General features: G+C 41.1%; 1 protein-coding gene across 6 annotated transcripts in view; it reads right to left on the minus strand.

Moving 5' to 3' along the window:
• usp34 (ubiquitin specific peptidase 34) overlaps nt 1-13845 on the minus strand; it is a 217205-nt gene that overhangs the window by 137944 nt on the left and 65416 nt on the right. For all 6 annotated transcript variants that reach the window (XM_055639914.1, XM_055639913.1, XM_055639912.1 and 3 more), the window contains exons 11-14: nt 13294-13419; nt 12424-12553; nt 10712-10842; nt 6813-7408 (exon numbers count right to left, since the gene is read on the minus strand). In XM_055639914.1, coding sequence (XP_055495889.1) covers nt 6813-7408; nt 10712-10842; nt 12424-12553; nt 13294-13419 — 983 coding nt within the window. The remainder of the gene's footprint in view (nt 1-6812; nt 7409-10711; nt 10843-12423; nt 12554-13293; nt 13420-13845) is intronic.

Consider the following 13845-nt stretch of genomic DNA (forward strand, 5'->3'; position numbering starts at 1 on the left):
GAAGTGTAAGGTGTGAAAACATGACAAAAGCAATGGAGATCAAGGAACATGTGGAATAGATCATTGTTAGTTAGGAGAAGGTACAAACAAACCAAACAGAGAGAAAATGTGGTTGGAGACAGCAAGACTGTTCAGAGAACTGGGAAGGGGAAAGTTACTCTCAGACTACTTTTTATCTCCGATTGCTTTGTTGTAAAAATTCAGTAAGTAAGCCAACTCTACAACATACGATTAAGATATTTGCACAAGAACGCATTCTACTGCTGGATTCCATGAAATGCCAAGAGCTGCACTGCAGTGCGGGATTTCTTAGCCAGTTCTCGACCCGTAAATTCTCTCTCATATATTTAATAATTCATCCTTACACATTAGAACAATTATTTGGAGTTTTAATCTACTGTCGGATTTAAGATAATGTGTTGTCCAGACCATGCACTGGAAAAATGCAATGAAATTCCACGACTCCATATTAAACTATTTCTCTAATTTGAGGTAAAAAAATTCTGTTTGCCCAAAATATCAGAATTTGAAATGTTAAAATATATATTTCAGAAGTGTAAAGTTTTTATTAACGGAACACAATAAAAAATAAATTTGACAACAGAAAACATTTTAAAGTTTTTTTCACAACAATGGAACAAATACAAGTAGCAGTTAATTTGGCCTTCCAAGCATAGTCTGACTTTTAATAAAATACTAGACTACGTGGGACCCGTTGGGTCCCAGCATCACATGGGAGGGCTGGTCACCAACGCAATATTCCACCTCTCCACCAATTCCAATACTGTTCACCAGTGGGGGGGGGGGGGGGTGTCTGTTGCGCTAGTATAGGTGTTGCGGGCCGAAGGTACTAGTTTCCAGAGGGCTAGTATAGACATTGTGGGCCGTATGAATGCTTGGGCAGGCATCCAACTGTCGCAACGATTTTAAAAGCCAAGCCGAGGCAAACAATTGGGCTGCAGCCACCCGACAACCAAAATTCATTTTGTGAACACAAACTTGTTCAAAAAAGGCGAGGCAAACAATTGGGCTGCAGACACCCGGGCTGCAATTGGGCTGCAGACCCGACAACCAAAATTCATTTTGTGAATAGAAACTTTTTTTAAACGGGCTGCAGCCGCTTTACAGACGTATCGAGGGCATTCACCGTGGAGTAGACGTGCGTTCAGTGTTATTCGCAGCTCAGTCTCTGCCAGACCCTCTCGCTTCCTGGGTCTGGCAGAGACTGAGTGAGGCACGACACTTCCTGGTTTATAGTCCCTCCCCCTGCCGCCAGCGGGGGCAGCAGAGAGAATGGGGAATTTTGTTAAAACATTAATATCTCTCTCATTTTTCATCGACGGAAAAAATCCTCCGCACTCATACGGCGGAGGGGGGGCTCTGAGCGAGGTGGCCAAAAATGACGGCCGTAGGTGGCGGCGTTCTTTTGGAAATCGCAGCACAGTCGGCCAAAAGCGGTCAAGATCAGAGATTTAGTAATATAGAAATGTTGATTCACCTTATCTGCTTTCGCACATAATTCCCGTTTCCTCTGATTGCTTCAGGATTCAAAAGCTACCAATCTCATCCCTGAATAACAGAATATCCACAGCAACCGTGGACGTGATTTCCAAAAATGACAATATTCATAAGGTCATTCAGCCCATCAAGTCTACTCCGCCGTTCAATCAGGTCTGATCGATCTTTCCCTCTCAACTCCATTCTCTTACCTTCGCCCCATTACCTCAGACACCCTTACTAATCAAAAATCTGTCAATCTCCACCTTAAAAATATCCATTGACTTGCCCTCCACAGCCGGCGGTGGCAATGAATTCCACAGTTCACCACCCTGACTAAATAAATTGCTTCTCATCTCCTTTCTAAAGTACATCCTATTATTCTGCACATTGTGCAAAAAGAAATGTTCATTTCAATCCTAAGCAGCAAAGAAAGCACATCCCACCTCTACTTCCTCAAATGTCTAAAGAGGTTTGGCACGTCTCCAATGAATCTTACCAACTTCTACAGTTGAACCGCTAAAAGCACCCTATCGAGATGCACAACAGCTTGGTTTGGCAACAGCTTTGCCCAAGTCTGCAAACAACGAACGCAAACTAGCGTCTCCTACCCCGCCCCCCTCAAAGTTGACTCCATCCACACTTCACAGTTGCCTCGGGTAAACGGCCAACATAATCATGCGCCATTTAAATCTTGCTCATTCCCTCTTCCCCATCAGGCAAAAAACACAAAACTTTGAAAGCATGAACCACCAGATACAGGAACAGTCCACTCATGAGCTAAGGTTATAGTCCTGCACTCCCAATTTCCCTGATAGCGGCCCTTGCACTTTATTTTTAATCTGTCACTATCAAGCTATCATGCTATAACACAGCATTTGGTATATTTTTCTGTGCACAAGAAGCATTCTACAGTGCTGGAATTAAAGGTTTCACTTTGTAAGTTGCTCTGGATAGTTAGATCGCACGGGATCCAAGGAGAGATAGCTGAATGGATAGAAAATTGGCTTCATGGAAGGAAGCAAAGGTTAATGGTAGAAGGTTGCTTCTCAGTCTAGTGGCATGTGGCTAGAGGTATGCCTCAGGGTTCGTTGCTGGACCCATTAATGTTTGTCATCTATATCAAAACTTTAGATGAGAATGCACATGGCAAGGTTAGCAAGTTTGCAGATGATACAAAATAGGTGGTATTGCAGATAGTGAAGATGGTTGTCAAAAATTATAGCAGGGTCTTGATCAGTTGGCCAGCTCTGGGAAGTGTTGTAGAGTAGAGCTATCGAGGAGTGCAGGTACATAGTTCCTTGAAGGTGGCGTCACAGGTAGATAGTGTGGTCAAAAAGGCTTCTGGCACATTAGCTTTTATCAGTCAGAGTATTGAGTATAGTAGTTGGGAGGTCATGTTGCAGTTATACAAAACCTTGGTGAGGCAGCATTTAGAGTACGTGTTCAGCTCTGGGTACCATGTTACCGGAAAGGTGTTGTCAAGTTGGAAAGGGTACAGAGAAGATTTACGAGGATGTTGCTAGGACTAGAGCTAAAGGGAACGGTTGAGCAGACTGGAACTTAATTCCTTGGAGTACAAGAGGGGATGAGGAGTGATCTTATAGAGGTGCATAAAATCATGAGAGGAATAGATCAGGTAAAAACACAATCTCTTGCCCAGAATGGGGGAATCAAGAACCAGAGGACATAGGGATAAGGTGAAGGGAGAAAGATTTAACAGAAATCTAAAGGATATTTTTTTCACACAAAGGGTGGTAGATGTACAGAACGAGCTGCCAGAGGAGGTTGAGACAGGAACTACCGCAGCATTTAAGGAACAATTAGACAGGTACATGGATAGGACAGGTTAAGAGGGATATGGGCCAAACACAGGCAGGTGGGACAAGTATAGATTGGACATGTTGGTCAATGTGGGCTAGTTGGGCCTATTTCCATGCTGTAGGACATTATGGCTCTATGACACTACATATTGTACTTGGGCATGGCTTGATTGTACTCATGTATAGATTGTTTTGATTGGAAAACATGTATTCTAGAACATGTGACAATATAAAACCAATACCAATAACAACCCCTTAACCTGAGACAATAGTTTCTTGTACTAAACAGCAGCCAGTGGAAATTCAGCGATATCTCTATTCAATTCCCCACAGAACTTGGTATCTCAACTACATTTTCAAGATCTTCTAAGCAGCATTGAAGGTAAGCCAATTTTTTTTCTGCACAATCTCCTTGATCGAAAAGCAATCAATCTGATGTGGTCACACTGCACTAACACAAAGCCATGTAGATCATTCCGTGGGCATATTAAATGTTTGATAGATACAGCATGGAAACAGGCACTTTGGCCTACTAAGTCCAAGCCAACCATCACACTGTTCAAAATCACCTGTTCACACTAGTTCTAGGTTAACCCACTTTTGCATTCATCGGGGCAACTTGGAGGCCAATTAACCTGCAAACCTTTGGGATATGGGAGGCAACCAGGGCATCCGGTGGAAACCCACAAAGTCACAGAGAACATGTAAACTCCACATAGACGGTTCCCGAGGTCAGGATTGAACACGGGTCTCTGGCACTGTGAGGCAGTAGCTCCACAAACTGTGCCATTGTACCACCCATAGAAAGCAAAATTGAACACAATACTCCTTCCATCATTTTTGATTGCTAAAGAATATCACCGTTAGATTGCAACCTTTGCCTGTGCTTTACAAAGTTTGTTTGTAACAAACAAATAGAACATTTAATTTAGATTTGAAACAAAGCTAACTTAGTCTGGCATGAAACAGCATGGACAACTCTTGCACTTCACTCAAATAGGAGGTTGTATTTCTTTCAAACAGGAAGTCATACGCATCAATACACCTAATGGAGTGAACAAACGTGTATCCACAAATGTCACACTTTCAGGTGCAGAATATTAATATTTAGATTGACACTAATATGTACTGAAGGGCACAGATAAAGGATATTTAAAATACTAATTCATTTAATATTCAGTAGAATTAGAAAATTGTGCAAGCAAGCAAAATATAGTATGGTAATTTAATGAAACTAAACTATTAATACCACTGAATGAATTAAAACTATGCGAGGGGTAACATAGAAATAGGAGATGTAGAGTCAGTGTGGATAGAACTGCGGAATTGTAAGGGTAAAAGACCCTAATGGGAGTTATCTACAGGCCCCCAAACAGTAGTCTGGATATAGGGTGCAAATTGAATCAAGAGGTAAAATTGGCATGTAGCAACGGTAATGCTACAGTGGTTATGGGAGATTTCAACATGCAGATAGACTGGGAAAATCAGGTTGGTACTGGACCCCAAGAAAGGGAGTTTGTGGAGTGCCTCCGTGATGGATTCTTGGAGCAACATGTACTGGAACCTACCAGGGAGAAGGCAATTTTGGATTTAGTTGTGTAATGAAATAAGGGAACTCAAGGTAAAGGAGCCATTAGGAGGTAGTGTCAGTATTACAAAGTTGACTGGAAAGAGACCCTAGCAGGGATGACGGTGGAACAACAATGGCAGGTATTTCTGGGAATAATACAGAAGGTGCAGGATCAGTTCATTCCAAAGAGGAAGAAAGATTCCATGGGGAGTAAGAGGCAACCATGGCTGACAAGGGAAGTCAAGGACAGTATAAAAATAAAAAAGAAGTATAACATAGCAGATGAGCGGGAAGCCAGAGGATTGGGAAATTTTTAAAGAGCAACAGAAGATAAATAAAAAGGCAATACAGGGAGAAAATATGAGGTACAAAGGTAAGCTAGCTAAGAATATAAAGGAGGATAGTAAAAGCTTCTTTTGGTATGTGAAGAGGAAAACATTTGTTAAGCCAAATGTGGGTCCATGAAGACTGAAACAGGTGAATTTATTATGGAAATGACAGACGAGTTGAACTGGTGCTTTGGATCTGTCTTCACTAAAGAAGACACAAACAATCTCCCAGATGTACTCATGGCCAGAGGACCTAGGGTGACGGAGGAACGGAAGGAAATTCACGTTGGGCTGGAAATGGTGTTGGGTAGACTGATGGGACTGAAGGCTGATAAATCTCCAGGGCCTGATGGTCTGTATCCCAGGGTACTTAATGAAATGGCTCTAGAAATCGTTGATGCATTGGTGATCATTTTCCAATGTTCTATAGATTCAGGATAACTTCCTGTGGATTGGAGGGTAGTTAATGTTATCCCATTTTTTAAGAAAGGAGGGAGAGAGAAAACAGGGAATTATAGACCAGTTAACCTGACATCGGTGGTGGGGAAGATGCTGCAGTCAATTATAAAAGTTGAAATAGCTGCACATTTGGATAGCAGTGATAGGATCGGTCTGAGTCAGCATGGATTTACGAAGGGGAAATCATGCTTGATTAACCTTCTGGAATTTTTTGAGGATGTAACTAGGAAAATGGACAAGGGAGAGCCAGTGGATGTAGTGTACCTGCCTCACCTGGAAAGACTGATTGGATCCTTGGATGAAGTTGAGGGGGGAGGTATAGGGACAAGTGTAGCATTTCCTAATATGGAAAGTACCCGGGGAGTGGGAGGATTGTGTGCAGTTTGTCTCCAAATTTGAGGAAGGACATTCTTGCTATTAAGGGAGTGCAGCATAGGTTCACGGTTAATTCCCAGGATGGCGGGACTGTCATATGTTAAAAGAATGGAGCGAATGGGCTTGTATACACTGGAATTTAGAGGATGAGAGGATATCTTATTGAAACATATAAGGGTATTAATGGATTAAGGGATTGGACAGGCGAGGCAGGAAACATGTTCCCGATGTTGGGGGAGTCCAGAACCAGGCGCCACAGTTTAAGAATAAGGGTTAAATTTAGAATGGAGATGAAGAAAACTTTTTTCACCCAGAGATTGTGAATCTGTGGAATTCTCTGCCTCAGAAGGCAGTGGAGACAGATTCTCTGGATGCTTTCAAGTGAGTTAGATGGAGCTCTTAAATATAACGGAGTCAAGGGATATGGGGAGAAGGCAGGAACGAGGTGCTGATTGTGGATGATCAGCCATGATCACAGTGAATGGCGATGCTGGCTCGAAGGGCCGAATGGCCCACTCCTGCACCTATTGTCTATTGTCCAAATGTTCAAACCAAGAACAGTCCATATTCTAAATTCTGGTTTGTGAAGCCCAACAATAATATAACTTTTACATTTCATCAAGAGCTGTGAGAAAACATCCCAATTATGTTATAGATTCCGTAAATTTTCACAATTTAAAAAAATCTAAATCTATATAACCCATCTTAAATGTAGTTTGAATCATTGAGACTAAAAGAAAATCTGAGAGTGAAACTTACCCATCATGATGATGATGCTGCTGACCAATGAACCGTCTGCAGTTAAATATTTCATTTCCAATTGCCTCTCCTAAAAAATCGCCAGTGCGCGTGATACAAGATTCCTGAGAACCTTGTGATATGTGTGCAGTATTGATTTCCCCTGTCATATCACGTTCAGAGTCTTCTGCATGTGAGCAGGTATCGAGAAGTCGAATTCTATTCTCTCCTGATGGAACTGTATCAGTGCTATAAGAAATATCCTTGCCTGGTCCACTATTAGTTCTGTCACATTCTGTTCCACCAGGTGATTCTGTCATACAAATTCCCGACTGCGACTCTGCACTCAGAGTTCTTAACTCCGGGTTCCTGCTCTCATTCTGGGGGCTCTCCTCTCCCTCATCGTCATCATCATCATCATCCTCTTCTTTGAGAACTTCACTATCTGCCATATCCTCAGAGCGGACTTCACTTGCTGGACTTCCAGCTGACTGACTGGCATGGCTTGAATTTACTTCATTACTGGAACCATCACTGTGCCCACTGCTACTGCCAGGCCCACTACTGGCATCTTCACCACTGTTAGCAGTCTCATCGGAACTTCCTTGCATAGACTCCTAGGGAAAAAGCATATTAATTGCTCAATGAAATAACTCCATTTTATTATTCTTCACAAAATCTGGTGGCAAACAATTATACGTTAAATTATGCTAAATCACCTTTAAAAAGTTTAATGCTTTTAGTTATCGTTTTTATGAACTGTACAATTATTCTTAAAACAAACATTACTTTGGGAAGATAAGAGGGTGACTATAGTTCTTCACATTTATTAAAATGCATATCAGATTCAGATGCAGATTCAATTTTAATTGTCATTGTCAGTGTACAGTACAGAGACAACGAAATGCATTATTCAATACCTATTTATATCGTTGAACCTAAACAGTTTATTTGCATGTCATAAACTAAAACAAGAAATGTCAAGGAATGGCAGAGTAGCAGACTAGAATGTGTATTATGTGCCATGTAGGACGTTATGGATACTTCCAAAGACCTGGACAGCCACATGTGCAGGAAGAGTCGTCAGAAGCAGCTTAAACTGTGGCGGTGCAGAGCAGCTGCAGTCACTGTAAAACATCTATGATGCTGAGAAATTTGAAGAGGTGGCCATCTTACAGATAAAGTGCATTTGAGCAGAGAAGGAATGGGTGATCACCAGGTTGGCAGGGAGCAACAAGCATAAGACTACAGATTCTATCCCCTCTCCATTTTGGATTCTGTGTCCAATGGGTCTGAAAGAGAATGCAACCAGAGCCAAGAGCATGAGAGCACAATTAGTTCAGCTACACAATAGGGGAGGGAGACAGTGGGAGAGCAATATTGATAGCTCAATAGTTCAGGGAACAAACGGGCATTACTGTGGTCAATGATTGGACTCAAAGATGATACGTTGTCTCCTGGTGTGAGGGTCAAGGATATCATTCAACAACTACACAGCATCCTGAAGGAGGGAGTGAACAGTCCAAGTTCATTGTCCATTTCAGTGTCAACGACATGTGTAGAACGAGAGCAAGGTGTGGCTGGAGTTGAGTGAGCAGAAAGAGATCAAAAAGTAGGACCTCAAAGGCTGTATTCACTGGTTAACCACTAGCGCCACATATTCGTGAGATAAGTTGGAGCACGTGGCACAAGGGTTTTAAGATTCCTGAGGAATTCCGTGTGACCTGGGACCTCTTCAAGTTACAACTCCACAGGAATGGGATGAATATGCTCCTGGTTATGGAAGCTGCACATGTTGTAAACAAGGGGTGGAAACCTAAGAGAAAGCATAAGAGAGAAAGCTAAGTTTGAAATAACTGAAAGGAATTCAGGTGTACGCCTCTTTAGGAAGACAGAGAGAAAGGAAAAGGCAATTGTAAAGGGTAGTGCTGGGATAATGGTAACCAGAATTTATCAGGATGGAGTAAAGATGAGAGGTTATCCCCTTTGTAAGGAAGAATGTAAATATATATTTAAATGGTGTGAGACTACAAAATGGTGTGGTTCAAAGTTATCTGGAGGTATTATATATGAAACACAAGCTAGCATGCAAGTACAGGAAGTAATTAGGCACTTTAATGAGTCCTTGCCGTAATCGAATTGGGTATGGAATTGAAAAATAGGAAACTTTTGATGCATAGGAGACAACAGAGACAATAAATGAACTGCAGTTTTCTTCTCCGTATTTAAGGAAAGATCTGTTTGCATTGGGGGCAGGGCAAAAATCAGTTTGTATTGAAGGTAGGACAAAGGTGGTACTTCTAGCAGAGTTAATTCCAGGCATAAATTGTTGACCCAAGAATGGAGAAGGTTGGTGAGATAGAGCCTATATACATCATAGAATGAGAGGAGGTCTTATTGATATGCAAGATTCTGAAGGGGATTGACAGGGTGGATGCTGATATCTAAAACTAAGGAGCAGAATTTCAGAGTACGTCCGTCCGTCCATGGATTATGAACCCCCAACATATGGACACCTGTACCTACAATCCAACTCACGTTACCATCACAATTATTCATTGAAAAGTCCAACATGCATACATACATTCATTCTTTCGAATGGCAGAACTTGTTGCCACTCTCTTACTCCATTTTTAGTCATTGTTCTTTCTTTTCAGCCTTATGAGCTTTTGATGCCATTCATTACAATACTGTGGAGGTATGGGCACCACATCCAGCGATTTTGCATATTTTCTGACATGCACAAAATCAACATGGTCTCTGTATAAAAGGACCCTTCCAGTCTGAGGATGGACAAACATGCTGGAGAAACTCAGCAGGTGAGGGAGCATCTATGGAGCGAAGGAAATATGCGGTTTCAGGTCGAGACCCTCTTCAGACTGATGTTGGGGTTGGTTGGGGGGGGCAGGGGGGCGGGAAGAAGGAAAAAGCAGGGACTACCTGAAATTGTAGAAGTCAATGTTCATACCGCTGGGGTGTAAACTACCCAAGCAAAATATGAGGTGCTGCTTCTCCAATTTACAGTGGGACTCACTCTGGCCATGGAGGAGGCCCAGGACAGAAAGGTCAGATTCGGAATGGGAGGGGGAGTAGAAGTGCTGAGCCACCGGGAGATCAAGTTGGTTATTGGAACGAACTGAGTTGTTGGGTAAAGCCATCGCCAAGCCTACGCTTGGTCTCACCGGTGTAGAGCAGCTGACACCTAGAGCAGCGGATGCAATAGATGAGGTTGGAGGAGGTGCAGGTGAACCTCTGCTGCACCTGGAAAGTAGAAGGGTCTCGACCCGAAACGTCACCTATTCCTTCGCTCAATAGATGCTGCCTCACCCGCTGAGTTTCTCCAGCATTTTTGTCTCCCTTCCATATAAATGGGACTCATTTGTAACCGAGAGACTAAGAGTGGTGAATCTCTGGAACTCTCTGCCACAGAGGGTAGTTGAGGCCAGTTCATTGGCTATATTTAAGAGGGAGTAGATGTGGCCCTTGTGGCTAAGGGGATCAGGGGGTATGGAGAGAAGGCAGGTACGGGATACTGAGTTGGATGATCAGCCATGATCATATTGAATGGCAGTGCAGGCTCGAAGGGCCGAATGGCCTACTCCTGCACCTAATTTCTATGTTTCCATGTTTCTATGTCTGTGGAATTTGGTCGGTGGTGGGGAATTTCTTTTCTCATGGTTAAGAACATTCAAAGAGTGATAGAATATATTCAAGGTTGAGATTGGCAGGCATTTAAACTACAGAAGAGTTGTGAGATATGGGAAGGTAATGGCAAGGCCAAAATTGAGTAACAGAACAGTCTTGAAGTTCAATTGGTCCAGTCCTGCTTGATGTTCTTTAACAATAGCAGGATGATCAGCCTAACCTGATTACCAACTGTGCCTTTGCTATGGAATTTACATGGATTTTAAAGTTCATACCTCAGTATCTGACAGTCGTTGTTGTCCACGCTTTGCTCTGTTCATCATTTGCTCATCCATTTCAATGTCACTGCCACCACTTTGATGAGTATCACTGTTGTCACTACTCTGTGGACTAGCTGCTGGAGATCCTGTAAAAATTTATGTTTTTAAATGAATTAAAACAGTTAATGACCAATTTAGTCTAATGCCTCATTAAAATTATACACCAACTTTTAGATTGGGTGCTTCATATACTTTAAATCAGCACCTAAAATCGAACCAGTCCAAACACTTTGGAATGCCCAGTTCTTTTAGCTCAGAGAAAATGGAATGCAAATTACGAAATATAATTGTGCACCATTTAAAAAAAAAAAAGTATGCCCTTTGATACATGGAAGTTGGCCAAGAATCCCCAGCAGACAGCATTACTTCATCACAGTCTCCTCCTTCAAAATGGATGACCCTTCAAGTGTCAGGAAATAATAAAAATTAAATCATTTGAAGGTCATCCTTGGTGAAAGTATTTTGACGGGATGTATCTCAGCCAGGTATGACAACTCAGATAGACACAAAATGCTGGAGTAACTGGGAAGAGGTACAGGAGCCATCTGGGAAGAGGTACAGGAGCATTAGCTGCAAAACCAGCAGGATGCTCCTCAGCTTCTTCCCGCAGGCTATAAGACTGCTAAACGGACTTTGCCCCCTGCCAAAGTATCGCGCACCAACCTGGACACACTGCAGCAGAGCCACTGTTGTGCCGCTGCCGATCGGAACGCCTGTTGAATGTTTAGTAGAGTGTTTAATTTGTTCATGATATATGTATTTTTATTTCTATTTATTTTTAATGCACACTGAATGGACACTGGTTGAGCAACGTTTTTTTGTTTCCTCTGGGTATGTGAATACTCAGGAAATGACAATAAAGATATACAATACAATACAATAACTCAGCGGGACAGGCAGCATCTCGGGATAGAAGGAATGGGTGACGTTTGGGGTCGCGACCCTTCTTGACCCGTTTGAAGAAGAGTCTATCTTTGGTGTAAACCAGCATCCTACGCAGGTATAACAACTCCCACAGCCTGAACCAGCACAGTGTGGCGAACACTGCCTATTCCATCACGCTCGTCATTTCTTTCCACCCTGTCCATCTTTATGGTACATTGCATTAGGAAGAGTGGAAGTAGCATCAAGGATGCTTGTCATCCTGATCCTTTCCTTGTTTTTCTACTGGGTGAAGATTCAGGAAGTTAAAATTCTGGATTTCCAGACTGCTTCCCCAGATCTAACAGACTCCTTTTTCTCAACCCCTTCTCAGAGGTAGGTGCTAGCACATTTTCTTGGTCTTAACACTACCTCATTTGGTTTCAATTCTGAATTCCCTCTTAACTGTATCCCTGCATTCATTGTACTCAAGGGATTTGTTAGATCCCAGCTACCTGTACGCAACATATAGTATGTCTCAGTTTTTTTTTCCCTGACCAGAGCCACAATATCCCTTGTGGACTAGAGTTCTCTCAGCCTGCCAACCTGGTTCTTCACTCGAACAGAAACATGTTGACTCAGAATCAGCCCAAATTCATTTTTAAAAACCTCCCAATTGCCAAAAATTATTTTGCCTATAAACTGTCTGTCCCAATCAACTTTTGCAAGTATATTTTGCATTGAGAACTTAAACTTTGACTAGCTCTATCTTATTTAAAATCTATTTATAAACTAATAGAACTTACCTTTCTTATTTCCCAAAGGGAGATTTGTGTTAAGAAGAGAAGCAAAGGAGCTCTGCTTGGATAATTGAGCCTTGGCAGCAAGTGCATTGTTCCAGAGGGCTTTAATGAGCATTGATGCCAAGTACAGGGTCTGCAAACAATTCCAAAATGTGACTATATAGTAATCAGCTAGAGACATTGAAGAAAGTAACCACAACAAACCAGGGAACCACATAAGTGCATCCATTTTAACTCAATCAAAAATAAATTGCTTTCATTTTCATGGAATTTAAAAATTGGATGCCAAGTCAATCTAGGTCAGTGAGATATTGGAAATACCTAAATGAAAAGATTAAAACAAGTAAACAGCTCATTTCAACATAATGTAGATAGTCAACTCACAAGAATCGAATTCAGATGAAAGATTATGATTATTTAGGCACCCGTAAAGTATTTTAATTCAATTAATTAAAATGAATGTTTTGCTGAATTCAGCACCAATTTATAATTGAAAATGTATACATTAATAATTTTTCTTCTTAAGATGGTGGATAATATATGGTAAGGGACAGCAGCACTAAAGTAAATTATTTTTCTAATTGTGCATTAACAACAGTTCAAAGGTAATACTGAAATGTTTAATATTTAATTAAGAAGAATGTGTTGTCGTAGTATAACAATAAAATGAACAAGCAAATTGTTGACATCACCACAAATTGTTGATATCAACAGCAGATCATGTTACTAAGATACCATTACTGTATATGGATAGTCTTAAAAACTCAACATTGTCAATTTAGATATGCATACTGTTCCTACTTTTTCAAACTAGTTAATCACTTTTGAACTGGTGGGGAAGTATAGAGAAGAGCAACATTTTTCTTATCTTACCTGTTCTGTGTGGACACTTGGGTGAAGAGCAGAAACTAGTTTAAGAAGGTGACGGAGTGGTACAGGATCCAAGTGCTTAATAAGTGAAGGGAATAAATCATGGATGTATCGACTACAGTGCTTCAACTATGTGGTGCATGGGAGAAGAAACAAAAGAAATAAAATATCAAAAGATAGTAGTGTAAGCAAGTACAACTATAAATGTCAGAACTAATTACTCAATTTAATTTTACCTGATTAAAGTAACAATCAAAGAATCAAAAAGTTATTTCTGAGAAAAAATACCAGCAAATAAAAAGGATAATTATTAATTACAATAGAATGATAATGTTTCAATTTGATGATTGTATGACATATCTTTCTAAATTTGGGGCTAAGTTTAAATGTTCACCACCAAATAGAAACTGAAATCTACATGGCACTTTCGCAAAACAACAGTATCTTTAGATCTAATCGCAAACCTAAAAACCCAGCCAAAATTGAAAAAGTAATTCCGAATCATCTTTTTTACCAAGTTGATTTAGTAAACCTAGGAACATTTAATCTATTATT

This window comes from Leucoraja erinacea, chromosome 8 (genome assembly GCF_028641065.1).
Source record: "Leucoraja erinacea ecotype New England chromosome 8, Leri_hhj_1, whole genome shotgun sequence".
Taxonomy (NCBI): domain Eukaryota; kingdom Metazoa; phylum Chordata; class Chondrichthyes; order Rajiformes; family Rajidae; genus Leucoraja; species Leucoraja erinaceus.